The sequence below is a fragment of the Hyalella azteca genome, unplaced genomic scaffold (assembly GCF_000764305.2).
Source record: "Hyalella azteca isolate HAZT.00-mixed unplaced genomic scaffold, Hazt_2.0.2 contig11293, whole genome shotgun sequence".
Lineage (NCBI taxonomy): Eukaryota > Metazoa > Arthropoda > Malacostraca > Amphipoda > Hyalellidae > Hyalella > Hyalella azteca.
Genome location: NW_025941294.1, coordinates 1,564 through 17,285, shown reverse-complemented (window position 1 = coordinate 17,285; position 15,722 = coordinate 1,564). Strand labels below are relative to the sequence as shown.

The 15,722-nt window shown below is 38.4% G+C and overlaps 1 protein-coding gene across 1 annotated transcript; it reads left to right on the top strand.

Annotated features, from left to right (window-relative positions):
* The first annotated feature begins 788 nt into the window (after positions 1-788).
* On the top strand, positions 789-11,913 carry LOC108667330 (cathepsin L-like). Its single transcript, XM_018154347.2, has 6 exons — positions 789-886; positions 2,486-2,578; positions 4,386-4,535; positions 5,174-5,365; positions 6,008-6,243; positions 11,889-11,913. The coding sequence occupies exons 2-6, from the start codon at positions 2,486-2,488 to the stop codon at positions 11,911-11,913; spliced, it is 696 nt and encodes a 231-aa protein (XP_018009836.2). The 5' UTR covers positions 789-886.
* The last annotated feature ends 3,809 nt before the right edge of the window (positions 11,914-15,722 follow it).

The following is a 15,722-nucleotide window of genomic DNA, read 5'->3' as shown; positions in this document are numbered from 1 at the left end:
TAAATTAATCTAACTGCGCATTCGTTCTAGATAGGAAAATTTGTCTTCCATAAAATTTGATTAGGTTATATAAAGCACTTACTTCTACAGCGAATTAATACATTTTCATTCTCTTCCGTGTACTTCACATATTATTGAATTATGAAATCGGTATTGTTTTCAGCAATTATACTCGTGTTGATAGAACCAATTATTGGTGTTGATATATATTTCACCAATATAATTGGTGAAAAGTTTGATTTGTCTACGAACGTTCATCGCTAAGAAATTTTGTGCAATTTTCCATTTAGTACTTCAAATTTACTTCAGATTAAATAAGAAATAGTATCAAGCTCCGTCGAGTCTCTTGTATGAAGGCATTTTTTTAAATCGAAAAAACTGGGATTAGCAGATTTAAAATTCAATTTTACGCTGTGAGCCAAATGACATTAATTTGGCAGCTTAACTTTTCGTAATTCATGGTTACTGCCAAATATGTTCGGATCGCATGTGAATATATATGGTTTGTCGTCAGAAATCTGGCTCGAAAAACAATGAAAAATTATCCAGCATTTTTTAGCGTAACGAAATGTTCCTGCAGCGGTGAGAGCAATAGAAGCTTAATTATATCAAGATACTAATGAATAAGCCTACAAAATGTATTTTTTGAATTTCTAACATTGGGTGGTTGGATCACCTATCATTCTTGCGGTTGGAACGATGTTTCGTATCTGCGTAACTGCGGGTCAGCTATAGGCCTGCCGAGAGATATAAATAGAGCTCCGATCGACGTTGCCTGCTGTCAGAAAACAGTTGCTGGTGCTGGAGTAAACATCTTCACGAATTTTGCTTTCTGAATTGAGCTCCCATTACTCTCTCCTTCGGAATTCTTTAATTTGAGTCAGAGGTAAGTTGATCAACATATCCGAATTAATCTCAGTCTTTTTTCCCATGTATTTAGTGTTAAGAACATGTATGCGTGAAGTTAACTTCGCGATTCTTTGTAAGCTTATAAAAATAACGGTTTTAAAGAAGGTCATTCATAAAGACGGTCATTCATGTTTTTACCACGTTTTTTTACCACGTTTTTCTTAGCTCGCTTTCGTGTCCCTCTGTGATGATCAAATCTTGCAATCGATATTTCACCAATATTGAAATTAAGGCATGCCTAAATGAAGATGCGCCCCACGTTTTTCGTTTTAGATGTTGTAAAATATTTTAACTGAAATACAAAAGACCAAGAGAATGAAAGCAAACAGAGATCAGTTCATCAGTAGCTGCCGAAAAATTATTTTCTACTTTTGAGTCCACATGAAAAACGTGGTCTTTAAAAATTTTTTTATACATTTTATTACTTAATGATTTACTGCGAAATTCCTAGGTTGCTTCAGACTTATTTATGACCCGACATGTAGGTACTGTACATCTAGCCGTTCATACCTTGAGATGTTTTCCCCACAAGACCAGAGAATTGCAGTTTGATATGAGAATTGAGCATTGACCAATCACTTGAGAAATGACATGAGATCAAAACATTGGCCAATCACCACCTAGCGAAATGCTTTGAAATATCACCACATAGCGAAAACTTGGGTTGTAAAAATTCAGTCCTTAAGGATAACATCGTTCTTTGTTGCTTCATATCTAGTATCTGTGAAGTTTTATGAACAATGATAATGAAATAGGCACAAATCGCAACAGAAATAAATGTGTTTAGTTAATTTCAAGGTAACTTAAATTCAACTGAACTAAATATATTAGACGTAGGCTTAATTCCAGTACACTCATATATATCGGAACAAACTATCTGCATATGGGATCCAGGCGAGGTAGGCCAAGCAAGGTGCTTGTTGGATTTCGGCATTGCCCAACTTGAAAACCAACAATAAACATAATAGAAGACACAATAGTTTCCGTGAATAGGTTATACGTTATAGAGCCCGTGAGTCCACAGACAGTTATTAAAACTATTCAAACTTCACAAATGTGAGTCCATCGAAGCCTTATCTCCACACTTACCCTAATTCTTCACCTATCCCAACCAATCCTGACCTTACCTTCCGGTGATTGACTGCGGGACGGTGGAGAAGTGGTGTAAGTGAGGAGGTTGGGCCGGTCATTTCAGTGTGAACTTTCGGTGCGGTAAATGAGTAGTCACGGCTATGATTGGTCTATATTCATGAAGGCAGAAAGTTAGCCAGTCTCGGGTGCAACTGTTAGATTTACAGCGATCCACCGCCGTTTCAAGCTGTTTAGTTCTGAGGCTGTGTATAACAGCTTATCCATGTTTTGGTTGGGCGTTGGCTCGTGTGCTGAATCAAGAGTTGAGTTTGTGGCCCACGGCTGCGCTAACTGCCAAATGAGTGAATTACCTTACAGGTTTAAGACGGCAGCTTGTAAAGCGTTAATAAAATGTACCATTTTTATTTGTACTAGCAAATGGTAAATGCGTGCTTACCTAAGTCTAATTTTCTTGACACAATAAAAGTTTGTATTTTTGTTTCAGATGCATTTGGTAGTTCTGCTCCTCGGCCTGGCCTCGGCTGCCAGTGCTGCATCTTTCTACGGCGTTGTCTTGGAGGAATGGGAGTCATTCAAGGTATCAAGGAATCGTGTACTTCTCCAAAGCTTTGGTTTGGAGGCTTTCCTCCGTGGTAATCTACAGACTTTAGTAGATAACAATTGGAATGTTAAAAAAACAACTTCTTGAAAACGGAAATGAAGGTACAGAGAAAACTTATTTTTTATTACTCCGGAAACAAGATAGCACATAACATGACTCCTTTGATTGATTCACTGTTTTGGTGACACGGAGAATATTGTTCTGCAAATTTATTTTCTGCTTGCCTTTACGTTATTTTTTATGGAAGGATCATAATTTTACGTCGACCAAGAGATGAAATCATCATTTTTTCGTCCATATATTCATTCCAGAAGTTCACATAATAATGAGAGTATTACCGACAGAAGATAAACGCTAGTTCAACGAGTGAAATTTATATAGACTAATGTAACTGAAATTCTTGATAAAACTCATCGATGGGCTTAGATTCATTCACATCCATATGTTAACACATTGAAAATAATATTATAGTTATCAGGATCATTTGGGCTGCCAAACACATTGGCTGCATATGTGTTTAGCGTGTTGTAATTTTAATTGAATACAATCAATCTTCTATCAAGTTTTTAACATAGTTTTCAACAACAGTCACACTGATTATTCGATCAAAAGTAAATACGTGTCCTTGGGTAGACTTTTTCAGCAATCAATGTATCTCCTCAATCATTTACTCAAGAAAAATTTTTAAGTCTGCTGTTTGAATAATGGAGCGAAGATTAGATTTCAACATGACACTCAATACACGGACCAAATTCACTAAACTGTTGACGCTTCATAATTTTGAATAGTGTAGTGTAAAAACATGAAATCAGTAGTAAAAGTATATAATCAAACAAATAGCTAAGTAACATGGCTTAACATGGCTTAACATGGCTTAACATGGCTTAACATGGCTTAACATGACTTAACATGGCTTAAGATGGCTTAACATGGCTTAACATGGCTTAACATGGCTTAACATGTCATAACATGGCTTAAAATGGCTTAAGATGGCTTAACATGGCTAAAGATGGCTTAAGATGGCTTAACATGTTAAGCAACCAATGCCACCAACTCGCAATAAAGCATGTTCACCTAGGTTGCCCTGGATATAACTGTTATAGAACTATTATATAATCACTACGGAACTTATTTATAACATGGCTTAACATGGCTTAACATGGCTTAACATGTTAAGCCATGTTAAGCCATGTTACGGAACTACGGAACTTATTTATAACAGTTATGGCTTAACATGGCTTAACATGGCATAACATGGCTCAACATGGCTTAACATGGCTTAACATGGCTTAACATGGCTTAACATGGCTGAACATGGCTTAACATGGCTTAACATGTTAAGCAACCAATGCCACCAACTCGCAATAAAGCATGTTCACCTAGGTTGCCCTGGATATAACTGTTATAGAACTATTATATAATCACTACGGAACTTATTTATAACAGTTATGGCTTAACATGGCTTAACATGGCTTAATATGGCTTAACATGGCTTAACATGGCTTAACATGGCTGCAAAGTCTCAAAAAGTTCCAATTATGCATGGCCGAAAATACTTCATTGATAAAAGCATTTTACTCATGTAATACTACTGTTTATTCGTGTAATATATTATATTTTTCATGGCATTAGAGCTAAATCAAAGAAATTTCTTATACACCAGTGTTACCATTGCATCGTATTACCTTTCCTATTTCGATTAATAATCGATTGGCGCAAATAATTTCAGTTAGAAATGTCTGCGTTAAATTTGTTCACAATCGTGACTTTATTCTTGTTTCAGCTCGCCTACAACAAGGAGTATGACCACGTGGAAGATGCCTTCCGCCTCAAAGTCTTCGCCGAGAACAAGCAAAAGATTGCCAGGCACAACCAACTGTACAACAAAGGAGAGCGCACATACGACTTGAAGATGAATCGCTTTGGAGATATGGTGAGTTCATTTAATTGTATGCATGAGGTTTTTGCATTTGATCACAAATGTTCTTGCCATCAACGTTGAAAGCGTAAAAAAAATGCTGGTAAAAAAGATAATCCAGTTATATAACGGTAAAAAAGCCAGCCTCGATAGATGAGTTACTTTGTAAAAGTTAATTAACGTTCAGAACATTTTTCATAAATGCAGGACGGACGACTTCTTTTGATGATTATCTAACGTCCTTTTTAGAAAGCTTGGTATTATGACGCCTTGTTCATACTTTTCCGTGTGAGCAACTTACTCATATCAATCACTGTGTACGTCAGTAACGTTCTTGAGAATGAGATTATCATGATATAATATTACCTCTGCGATATGATCGTACGTTCGAACTTTTTGATGCAAAATTAAGCGTGAATTATAGTAATTTAACTGTTTTTTTTTCACATAAACGCATCATTTCAGCTCAATTACCCTCTATACTTGAAATACTGAATTATGCAATGTCGAACTTCTACGTTGGGTTGAACAAGCCATTTCACCAATTTACAGCCTTAAAACACAGCACTTTCTGTAACAACTGACGACAAAGGTTACGATCTCAAAATTAGAGCAAAACTTTTGTTTTTAACTTACAATGCATGTGTTTACAGCTGCATAACGAGTTCGTGCACACGATGAACGGCTATCGAGGCAATAGCATGAACAGAACCTACGGGGCATCGCGCTTCGTGGCGCCCGACAGCGACGTGAAGCTCCCCGAGACTGTGGACTGGCGCACCAAGGGGGCAGTCACTCCCGTTAAGGACCAGGGCCATTGTGGCTCGTGCTGGGCTTTCTCCGCAGTACGTCAATCTATTTATCAAATAAACTTCTTTCAATTGGAAATTTATGAATTTATTGAAAAAAATTTCATCTCTCACAACCATAATTTCAACTTTTAACGGATGTGACATTTTTCCGCCTTATGTCAAACCACATAAAAAACGAAACTTTTTCTGATGGAAGTAATAGGGACATTATCAGTTCTTCTGCTGCCGAAGTCCATTTTTTTGAAGTTATTCCATTAGAGACATTTTTTCGCATCTGCGATGGTTCATGACATTTCCGATTATATGAGATCGAAATATTTTGGGTGTACGAGAATCTGTCCCATTCTATGGTTCTTATCTACTTAGTTGAGGCTACTTAACTTTTAGTTTCATAAAAATATTCTCGTCCCATTTATAGTTATTCAGGCTCATAATTTTTGGGTAAAATTTTCGGATAGAAAACATGTTGGCTCGGATATCCTGTAGGATATGATCGTAATTCATTTAATGATGAGAGAAGTCGATTAGTACAAATTTTTTTGGATAGTGTAAACCATTAAGAGTGACATCTACTTTTTTTTAAGTATCCAAGCTTAAAAGTCGTATTCACGTTTACGTAACGAATTATATGTTTACTAAGCACGATAATTTCACCAGTTTCTCTTCTGATACCAGACGGGATCATTGGAAGGCCAGCACTTCCGCAAGACGGGCCAGCTGGTGAGTCTGTCTGAACAGAACCTGGTGGACTGCTCGGGCCACTACGGTAACGAGGGCTGCAATGGCGGCCTCACGGACTCGGCTTTCCAGTACATAAAAGATAACGGCGGCATCGACACCGAGGAAGCATATCCGTACACAGCCGAGGTGAGTCGTTGCCGGCCGTTTATTCTATTTGATTGCTTGAAGAGGTCGACGCCGCTATCATCATCAAACTGTAAATCATTTAGGCGACTGACATACACTAAAAATCGCGCTCCAATTACCGCGGCTTCGCTTCTTTGCAAGTTTTCAAGAGATACGAGAGTCATTTGGAAAGTAGTACCCNAAGTCTAGTAGCTTCTTCAAACTATCGCCAGTCATGAAAAGATCCGGTCAAATGACACGAGTTTAGATCTATGAACAAGGCACGAAATAGAAAAGAATCGGCGACAGGCCACATCAGGCCTACACTTCAGAGCCGACATCACTATGTTATGTTATGTTATGTCGACCGATGTAAAAGAATCGGAATTGTTTTCGCCTTAGCGTGCGGTGGTCATGGTGACACAAAGATGAAGTTCTTTTCTCATTTACCCTATGTTCTTTGACTATAGAAATCTTCCTCCTTTCATTTAAGATATTTTTCTCGTTCTAATGAAATTTGACAACTCGTAATGTTGTTTCAAATCGCAATAGATGTAATGTCAAACACGTGTCTTTTCCTCTATTCACAACAGTTTTAAGCGTTTTTATAGCTTACACACTACACAATGTTATTCTTTCGAGGGATTTTATAACTTGAAATTGCTTTAATCACGTATTTCAAAGACGCACAGTTGAATACGCGCTCTCTTGCTGTTTGTGGTAAATAACTTCATACGGACTAGTCTGGTGTATTTAACCTCACCCACGTGAACGTATTCGTTGGAAGCAAAACCAATACACAGAAACGCTGATCACGGTCACCGAAAACGTAGTGGCTTTACCTCTCAACTCGCACAATTATTCCAACGATTAATTGCTTGTTTGTTTGCCAAAACAGATGTTTCAAACTCGCACGAATTTTTTGTCTGACATAGTTGTCCACCAAGATGCGCCATCTTTCTCGTCGTTTATTTTTATTAAAAATATTTCAGGGCAATTTGAAATAGGATCAAAGCAATGTTTTTAAATCAAATAACTAAACAGCGCAATTGATATTCAACCCTCAGGGCATAACGTCCCTGTTTAAGAGGATTCCCTGCTGTTGGGAAACTTGTCGCAGCGAATATCATGATTGAAATCGAACACCTCGTATCGATGCGACGTGTGTATAAAACAGCAACAGGCGTAGAAAGCGTGGCTGACGCTAAGCGCAACTCACTGTCTAAAGGCCCGTTTACACTAGTGGCAACGATATGCGCTTTGAGTCGTTTGCTGCAGTGCCTCACCGCGCACAACCGTTCACACTACTTTTGTACTCGGTAGTTTGAGACTGCGCGCTTTGAACACCAGTTGCCACCTAGACGTCAATGAGGATGGATGTAACAGAATTTGAGCTGTGGGCCATTGTTCTCGGGTGTGCTGTCGTCCGTCATTCTTCGCACTATGCTAGTTGTAAACGAGAATTTAGCATAGGCATCATAATTAGAGAACTAGCACATTCAAAAAGATACAGTTTATAAAAAAATAGTCTATTCTTAAATAAAAAGTTCTAATATTCGTACCGATATCATATCATCCTTTGAAATCGCTTAACGGTAATGCATAAATTATCAGGAGTTGCTAAAATCACATAAACTAAACACGTCATGTAGAAATAACTTACATCATTTGCATTTCGATTTTTGTACTCCTTTGAACGAACACTCCATATGCATTCATTTCCTCTATAAAGATCAATTAGGCTCTCTTACTAGAGTTACTTCAAACGAGCGTGGTGTTAGTCGACATTTGGTGTGCCGGACCAGTGTACTCAATCAACCTTACTACTACTAGACCACAGACAGCTATCTACTAACTAAGAATTTAAAAGCAAAGAATAGTCCACAAAAATTCATATCTTTATAGAAAACGTTTCGGAGACCAGCTTCACCGTCAGTTCGTAGAATCTAGAATCACAAATCAGAAGTCCAAATGTCACAAATTAATACATTGAAACCATAGAACGAATTGAATTTCTTTAATTAATTAATTTAGATTTTTAATTTTATTTCAATTTTTAATTTAATTTAAATTCTTAGTTAATTTGCGATTTAAGCATACAATTGATATCAATTCTTTAATATCTATCTACTAAGCGCCGCGCTTGTGTTGCATGAGGCATGGCCCCTGTCAATCGCTAGCTCGTCAATCGGTCAAGAAGCGCATGCAGAGGCTGCAAAGCGCCTCTGCATGCGCTTTGAGGCACTTGATTCTCGTGTATTGCCCCTAGTGTGAACGGGCCTTAACTTGAGAGTGACAGAAATGAAAGTGAAAAACAGATTAATGCCACAGTTCTTGGGGGGACTTGGACATAACAGGGCTTTTGCTGGTCGTGGACCGAACTGCGAAGATGGCGTGGGTTAAAATCATTGATGCACACAAATGGCATGATGACTAATGGGTTAAAAACGGTCCGACCAGTGCGTCGTCTGGTGCTGAAGTGTGGCTTTGATGGTACAGTCCTGCTTTGACCAGGAGTCGTACTATCAAAATTCGTTTAATTGCACGGAACGGCCGATTTCTCGTCTGTGATTCTTCGGTTTAGCTTGAAAAGCGGTCCGTGATTGACTGGAAGAGGTATGAACTCGTTACTATTTTTGAAAGAACGATTGAATAAGGTAGGTTATATTGAACATGTATAACGGGTAAGTGTTAAGAATGCAAGGAATGCGGGTCGAAGCGATATAGCAAGTGTATAAGGCGCGGCTGTTTCGAGACCGCTGGAAGGAGTTAGTTTACATTGAACGTCTGCGGACTCAGCGCGAGGTACATTCCATTCGAGGAATGCGGCGTCTCTTCGAGGGAATAGGCTTAACTGTACGCGACGGCTCCCTATATAAGGATCTCAAAATTGGCACCAAGGGTTGTTGGTTATACGGAGGTGACCGTCACGCACGTACGGTCTGCAGTCAGCGGACACAATGGCCGCGGCCGTGAGGCCGGTGGTTTGTCGTTTTCGAACATTGACGGTCGCGAGAAACCTAGACTATCGAGGCAGCTACGAGTCCGGTTAGCACGTCAAGAAAATCAACATCAACAATACGGCTGCGACTCAGCCGTGAGACAATGCGAGAGGGCCCCGAGTTGTACAACGATTATATCGCACGTCATCAGAAGATCTAAGTTTCGAGCTCTACACCACAAATTATCATCTGTACGGTCATCAATAGTACGGTCACAACTCTCATCAGAAGAAACGTGACGGGCATAGCATCAACCGAAGTACGGTCGTCATAAATTCTACGGTTAGACCGCCCGCGAGACATCACTATAGCGCGGGAAATACGGCCAGGAAGAAGGAGCAACTGTTAAGAAGACGCGAGATTACAGCAGCGGTACGGCCGCTGAACATACGGCTGTAAACGTGTGCGCAAGTTACGGTCGTTTACAACTGTCATACGCATTGGAACTGCAACGGATCACACGCTTTTTCCGGTAAAATTAGATTATTTTAATGATGTAAACCGATAGGTTTTGGACTTTTGATTGTGTTCAGATTACATTTTTCAAGTACTAGAGATTTTTTTTGTTAATGTAGGATGTGAACTTTAATTTTCCAATTTAATGTGAAATGTATCAGTGTTTTACTACAAACAACCCTCTCTTTGTACTAGTTTGCCGTAACCTATTCATACGAGAACTTAGTCACGTGCCTATCAAGCGCCACTCGACGAAAACCTGACAAAACGATAAGTAATGAATACCGGTATCTTGAACCTGAACCTGAACGTAGAGTAAAATTGTTGGAGTAATCACTCCGAGTGTCCAACTTAAAATATATGAGACCATAAGAAACTTATTATTATTATTATTTTCTTATTCTAATCACGATCACAGATACTTACTGCAGTAATTTTTCAGATATTAATTGCTTTGTCAGAGCGGCAACGAGGATGCGCTGAAGGCAGCCGTGGCCACCGTGGGTCCTGTGTCTAGTTTTCTTGGTTGCTTCCACCCAATAATATTGTTTTTGAAATTCAAAACCATAAAATAAATTTAATGCATTCTTAAATTTTACTTAAAACCCACTTTTAACTCGACGTGTTTATATAAAAACCCGGTTTTTTTAACACTAAAAAGTCCAGCCCGGGTGGGTAGGTGAACAGCTCCCTGGGCAGGTGCCCCGTGAAACCCTGGCTTCACAGCACGAGAGTAGAGAGTAGTACAGAAAAATACTTTATCTTAATAAATTGGTAGCGCGAGGCTAAGTTCAGTGCTCAGTAACATGCAACCAGAACTGCCATCGAGAAGTTGAAATTATTTGAATTGAGTATTGAGTGTAAAGAGACTTTCTGCCATGATATTCTTTGTGGAAACATGATTCGCAGAAGCACCGCCATGGCAGGACAAGAAACAGCCTTTTCGTGACATGCGCTCGCTGGAAAGCAAAGACAAAAAATACATCAGGAAGGATAAGGTAAGATTTATAAATATAACGACATTTTTACCAAATAATCAATCATGAAAGTAAAAGGACAGATCAAATGAACCAAATAGCTGGGTTCCACGTGGCACAACAGGCATCGGTATCTAGGTCTAGAAACGAATGCTATAGCCGTAGGTCGAAGAAACTGCGTCAATTAAACTTTTGTTTCGAAAAATTTCATTAAACACAAAATCGAAAATTATGATCCGTACGGAATGCAGCTATACCGGCTAAAAATGCAAAGATTAGAGAAAGACCTTTTATCTAGACAGAAATCAAAGACGTTCCACTGGCGATTAAGCGCGGGGCAGACGATATATGAGCGCGGAGATTGTCCATCTCGCACAATAGTGGCTCGGCTTACGCTGTTGAATGACTCGGACCGATGCAAGGCGGTAAAGTCACGTATACGTACGCACAACCGTTGGCCAGATATAAGAAGCGCCGCTGGCCTAGAATACGTTGGAAATGAACCCATAGCCGTAGCTGTTTCTGCATTGCTGCGAGGCGTGAATGTGACGAGATGATACGCAGCAGAGAGCTGTCATAGAAAATGGTTTTGCGGCGCAGCCGCTCACGACTCAGGACAAAGAACCTTTACTGCACTTTATTTATTTACACTGAGTTACTGTCGCTCGTTCTGTAATACTTTTTACCGAAGTCTCATATGCAAATTTGATGACGTAATTTATGTCACTTCTAATAGTGATGCCAGTAGTCACTACAACAAGATTAAAAACAATCAGAAAGATGCAGTTTTCGGGGATGTTTTCGGCGTCGCGGTGACATTGGTTCTCTGTGGGCAAAGCCGAAGCGAAATTTGTTTAAAAAATTTACTTTCCCTAAACATAGTTCAAAATTAATTGGCATATAATTTCTTTTCCACTCTTTTCACTGCCAATAACGGGAATTATTCGAGATAAAAGCCGAAAATGGTTTGCCCAAGGCCACCTGACGGTTCGCCAACATCTTTTGCAGTGTACATAGAGGGTAGAAAAGTTATTCAACGCAGGCTTAGAGAGACGAGGAGATTCAAGTTGTTGTGATTTTGACCTGACATATTCGTCTGGTGTGCTGAAGCCAATACCATTTCGAACAGCTAGATTTGTTCATCATTTGATACTTCCTGTGAAAGCTTAGGAAAACAAAATTCATATCAGTTAGAAGAAAATTTAGTATATAAAGTCAGTATTTTCTCTGTGCATGATTAGATTTGATACCCTAACGATGGTTGTCCTTTGTTAGCAAGCAGGCCAAAGGCCCTGGTTAAACCATGACCGAACTTTGATAAGTGATACTGAGCTTACATAAAAAACATGTTACTTACATTTATTTATCTAAGTGCGCTACATTAAATGATGCAAATATTTAACTTCTAGCAGAGTGCGGACAAAAATCATTTAAAATTTTTTGTCCGCAATTGATTTTTTCTAGTACAACGAACCAGACACCGTTGATTAGACAATTGACGCTGCATTGACTTGTCAGAGAATGTGCGTAATAGCAGTTATTAGCAGTCTAATAATTAATTAAGTCATACTTAACACCGCTAGTCGATCAAAATTATACTTCGCACCATACGTTTCTTACTTGAATCATACTTCGTACCGCTAGTCGTTTATTATTTATTTCCCTAATTCTTATTTAAAAACATTTAAACTGATCATTAGTGAAATTATAACAGATTATTTGCCATTTTGAAGTGAATAAAATACTAGGTTTGGAAGAATTTTCAAGTGGAATTTTAAAAGTTGTCAATACTAATTCTATTTAAAAACGGCTGAACAGACACTCGTGAAATAATAGCAGACTTTTCGCCTCTTTAAAGTGAATAAATTCTAGGTTTGGGAAAAATTTCAAGTTGAATTTAAAAAGTTATTAAAACTAATCCTATTTCAAAAACAGGCGAACTGATGCTCGTGAAATTAAAAGACTTTCTGCTGCTTTAGAGTATATAAATCTCCAGACTTCCGAGAATTATTGAGTTTAATTTAAAAAGTTATGAATACTAATTCTATTTCAGAACCGGCTTAACTGAAACTACTGAGTTATAACAGACGTCTTGCCTCTTCTATACGAATAAATTTCTAGGTATGGAAGAATTGTCAAGTAAAATGAAAAAATTTATTGATACTAATTCTATTTCCGAAACCGCTGGGGAGACATTTGTGAAATTTTAATAGCATTTTTTGTGAAAATATAGCAGACTATATGCCGTTTCAAGGTGAAAAATTTCTAGGTTGAAGCTCTGTATGCCGGAAGTTCTAAAAGAATGCTCGTCTCGTGAGCATTTGCATAATTAAATCACATTAGATTTCATAATTAAATCAAAATAGTCAATTTGATGTTCTCCAGTAGCTGTAGAGTGTAATTTTCTTTCAATTTTGCTTCGTTCTGTCTGCGCTCACATCGCTTTAAATTAATTTGATCAATCTCCGTGAGTTCAGTGGTAGGTCCTGGGATAAATTTATATTTAATTGTATCTGAAATATTTCGAGGGGGCAAGCAAAAATTGTTGTTTTCATTAATGTACAAAATCTGGTATAATTCGTGTTTTGCTCGTTTTATTTATATATAAATCCGCATTTCTGGCCAGTCTGAAGCCGAACCTAAAGAAAAAGCGTCATTGGATGATGCTTCAGACTTCGTTTACCACTCGTGACGCTGGGTGCTCCCTCTGGGTCTGTCTTCGCGGCAGTTCGGCAGGATTGTGGTTCCCATACGTGGGGCTTCGTCGTTCTGAAGCTCGGCAGCTGTGGGCGTTATCTCCTCCCTCGCCTAGCCCAAGAATATCAACGGTAAAGCTTCTTTCATGGCCAGAAATTTTTTGATCTTGCTCCCTGCCATGTTACTAAACAGGATGATTCTATGAGACTCAATCGTAAATTCTCGAATTCCACCGATTTTTTGTTATTATACTCTTACATCCTCTTATTCAACTCCTGTTTATAAGCTTTGAAACAGACTGCCTGCAGATTGGATGTCGAGGCCAGGCATGGAGGATCGAGCTTGCTTCAAACCTTCCATTAGCCTTTAAATAAATCAAACTTAGTGCCCTGGTATTTGACGTTTCTCGTTTCCTTTAAGAAATTCGTTCCAGAAATCTAATGTTGGAGGAAACTCACGGCGCCCGTCCTGCGGTTTGTCTTGCATTTTTGTATGGAATAGAATAGAAGTGTCGGCGTTGAAGAAATAGGCCCATAGCCTGTTGCCGATTCTTGAACTTTTCGTGACTTGATTCACAAGGGATCCGGCCTTTGGAACCCGATCTTTCCATAGCTGACGATTGATTGAGATAGCTGCTAGACTTATTGCCTGGTCCGTAATTTGCTAGGCATTTTAAGACTGAACATATGCTCCTGCATAGCTTCGTCTAGTCTGTTTTTGAAGATGTTCATACTCGGAGCGTCAACGATGCTATCAGGGAGGCTGTTCCATAATTCATGTTATTCATGTTATTCATGTATTTCATTCATGTTAGTTGCATCAGCAGTGCAGTTGCTCATTAGTTCAGTGTTAAGACGAGCAGTCAGCGGCTGCAAATTAGACGTACGAGTTAAGCACACACAATTTCACCAATGATAATGTGCACATATACACAAATCTCAGAAGCAATTTATTTCTCCATTGGGTGAGCAACATTCAAAGTCACGATATTTAACTATTCATAAATTTAATCAATATTATTACATTAATATAATAGATTCATAAAAATTATTTACTCTATAACTGCAGGAGATTATGTAAATGTGAAATTGGTCCTCATCTTGAACGCGTGTAGCGTTGCGGAGGACAGGTTCGCCGGCGTGACGCTAGATGGCGTCTGCGTGCGTGTCGCCACGAGCACGAGCCGTAACCCTGAGGGACGAGTTGAATAGATATCAAATAACCATGCATGAAATAGGCTTTTAAATGTGTAGTTTACAGCCTCATTTCTCCCCGTGATTAATTTTCTTCTATTTCAAGGAACGTCATTGAAATGTTGCTCGGCAAATCACATAACCTCTATGACGTAACTTTTATGGGTTGCCTTATGGCACAAATAAAAAGTTGGAAGAAAAGAATACATTGGATAGGCTTAGTATATTAACCATGCCATACCGGACAATTCTCATTGTTTTACCTCTCAAATTTTTTAGTATCTTTTTTAGATAAAAAATACTCGGAGATTCGACCAACTCTGGATAAATTTATTTATGTGAAGTCACTGTCAGCATTAGTAAAGTATTTCTAACTACCCATCATGATCGTTGGTATTTGCGCCAACATTTTTAATGGCTAGTACATGGTATATCTAAAAATGTAAATTAGCATAAATTGTCATCTGATGATGTTGGAAGCATTCAAAATAACGAAGACAACTCATTTAATGACGGGATTTGTATACGAATGGAGAGAAATGACGAATTGCTAAGGAAATGGCTGAAAATAGGCATAGTTTCAAAACTATAATAAATATCGCTTTTTCTCTCCTGATAAGCACATGTCAGTTCGTATAAATTACCAAATACATCTAAACGCATATTGCTGGCAAGAAGATTATTCCAGGCTTTCCATTGAAAAATTTACTAATTATTTGTTGAATTAAATTAAAATAATTGATTTGGCCAACAGCTAGCGTGGCACGGGCAGTGGAGCAGAGCTTGGCGCAAACCCCACGACGACGCCCGCGTGAGCCAACGGCGCGTCATTCATTTGTACGCGCCACATTCTGGACGCTCGTGGTTTGTTATTATTGGAATATTTTGGCAGAAGTTGTTCTTTTATGCAGGTTTTGTTGGAGACCTGAGAGAAATTCTGATATAACATCTTCTTATTGGTATTTTAAAATTTTCCAATTAGATTTTTTGTAGGATTTGAAAGTTCATATACGAGATTTGCAAAGGACATTTTACTTATTGATTATGACATTCCGAATACCCATTATTAATTAATGTGAAGTAACCTGAAGGTTTTCTTGTCGCTCAAAATTTGTATTTCAGAATAAAATAAGTTCAACATTGTGTACTACGAGCACAATTCGAGAAATGAAACCTAAAATTCGCTTGAAAGTAATTTAAATTGTCTGACAAATTCATT

Coding starts and splice junctions, on each gene's coding strand:
- LOC108667330 (XM_018154347.2), top strand. CDS start 2,486: ATGCATTTGGTAGTTCTGCTCCTCGGCCTGGCCTCGGCTGCCAGTGCT. Junction 4,536..5,173: donor TGAATCGCTTTGGAGATATG/GTGAGTTCATTT, acceptor ATGTGTTTACAG/CTGCATAACGAGTTCGTGCA. Junction 5,366..6,007: donor CGTGCTGGGCTTTCTCCGCA/GTACGTCAATCT, acceptor TTCTGATACCAG/ACGGGATCATTGGAAGGCCA.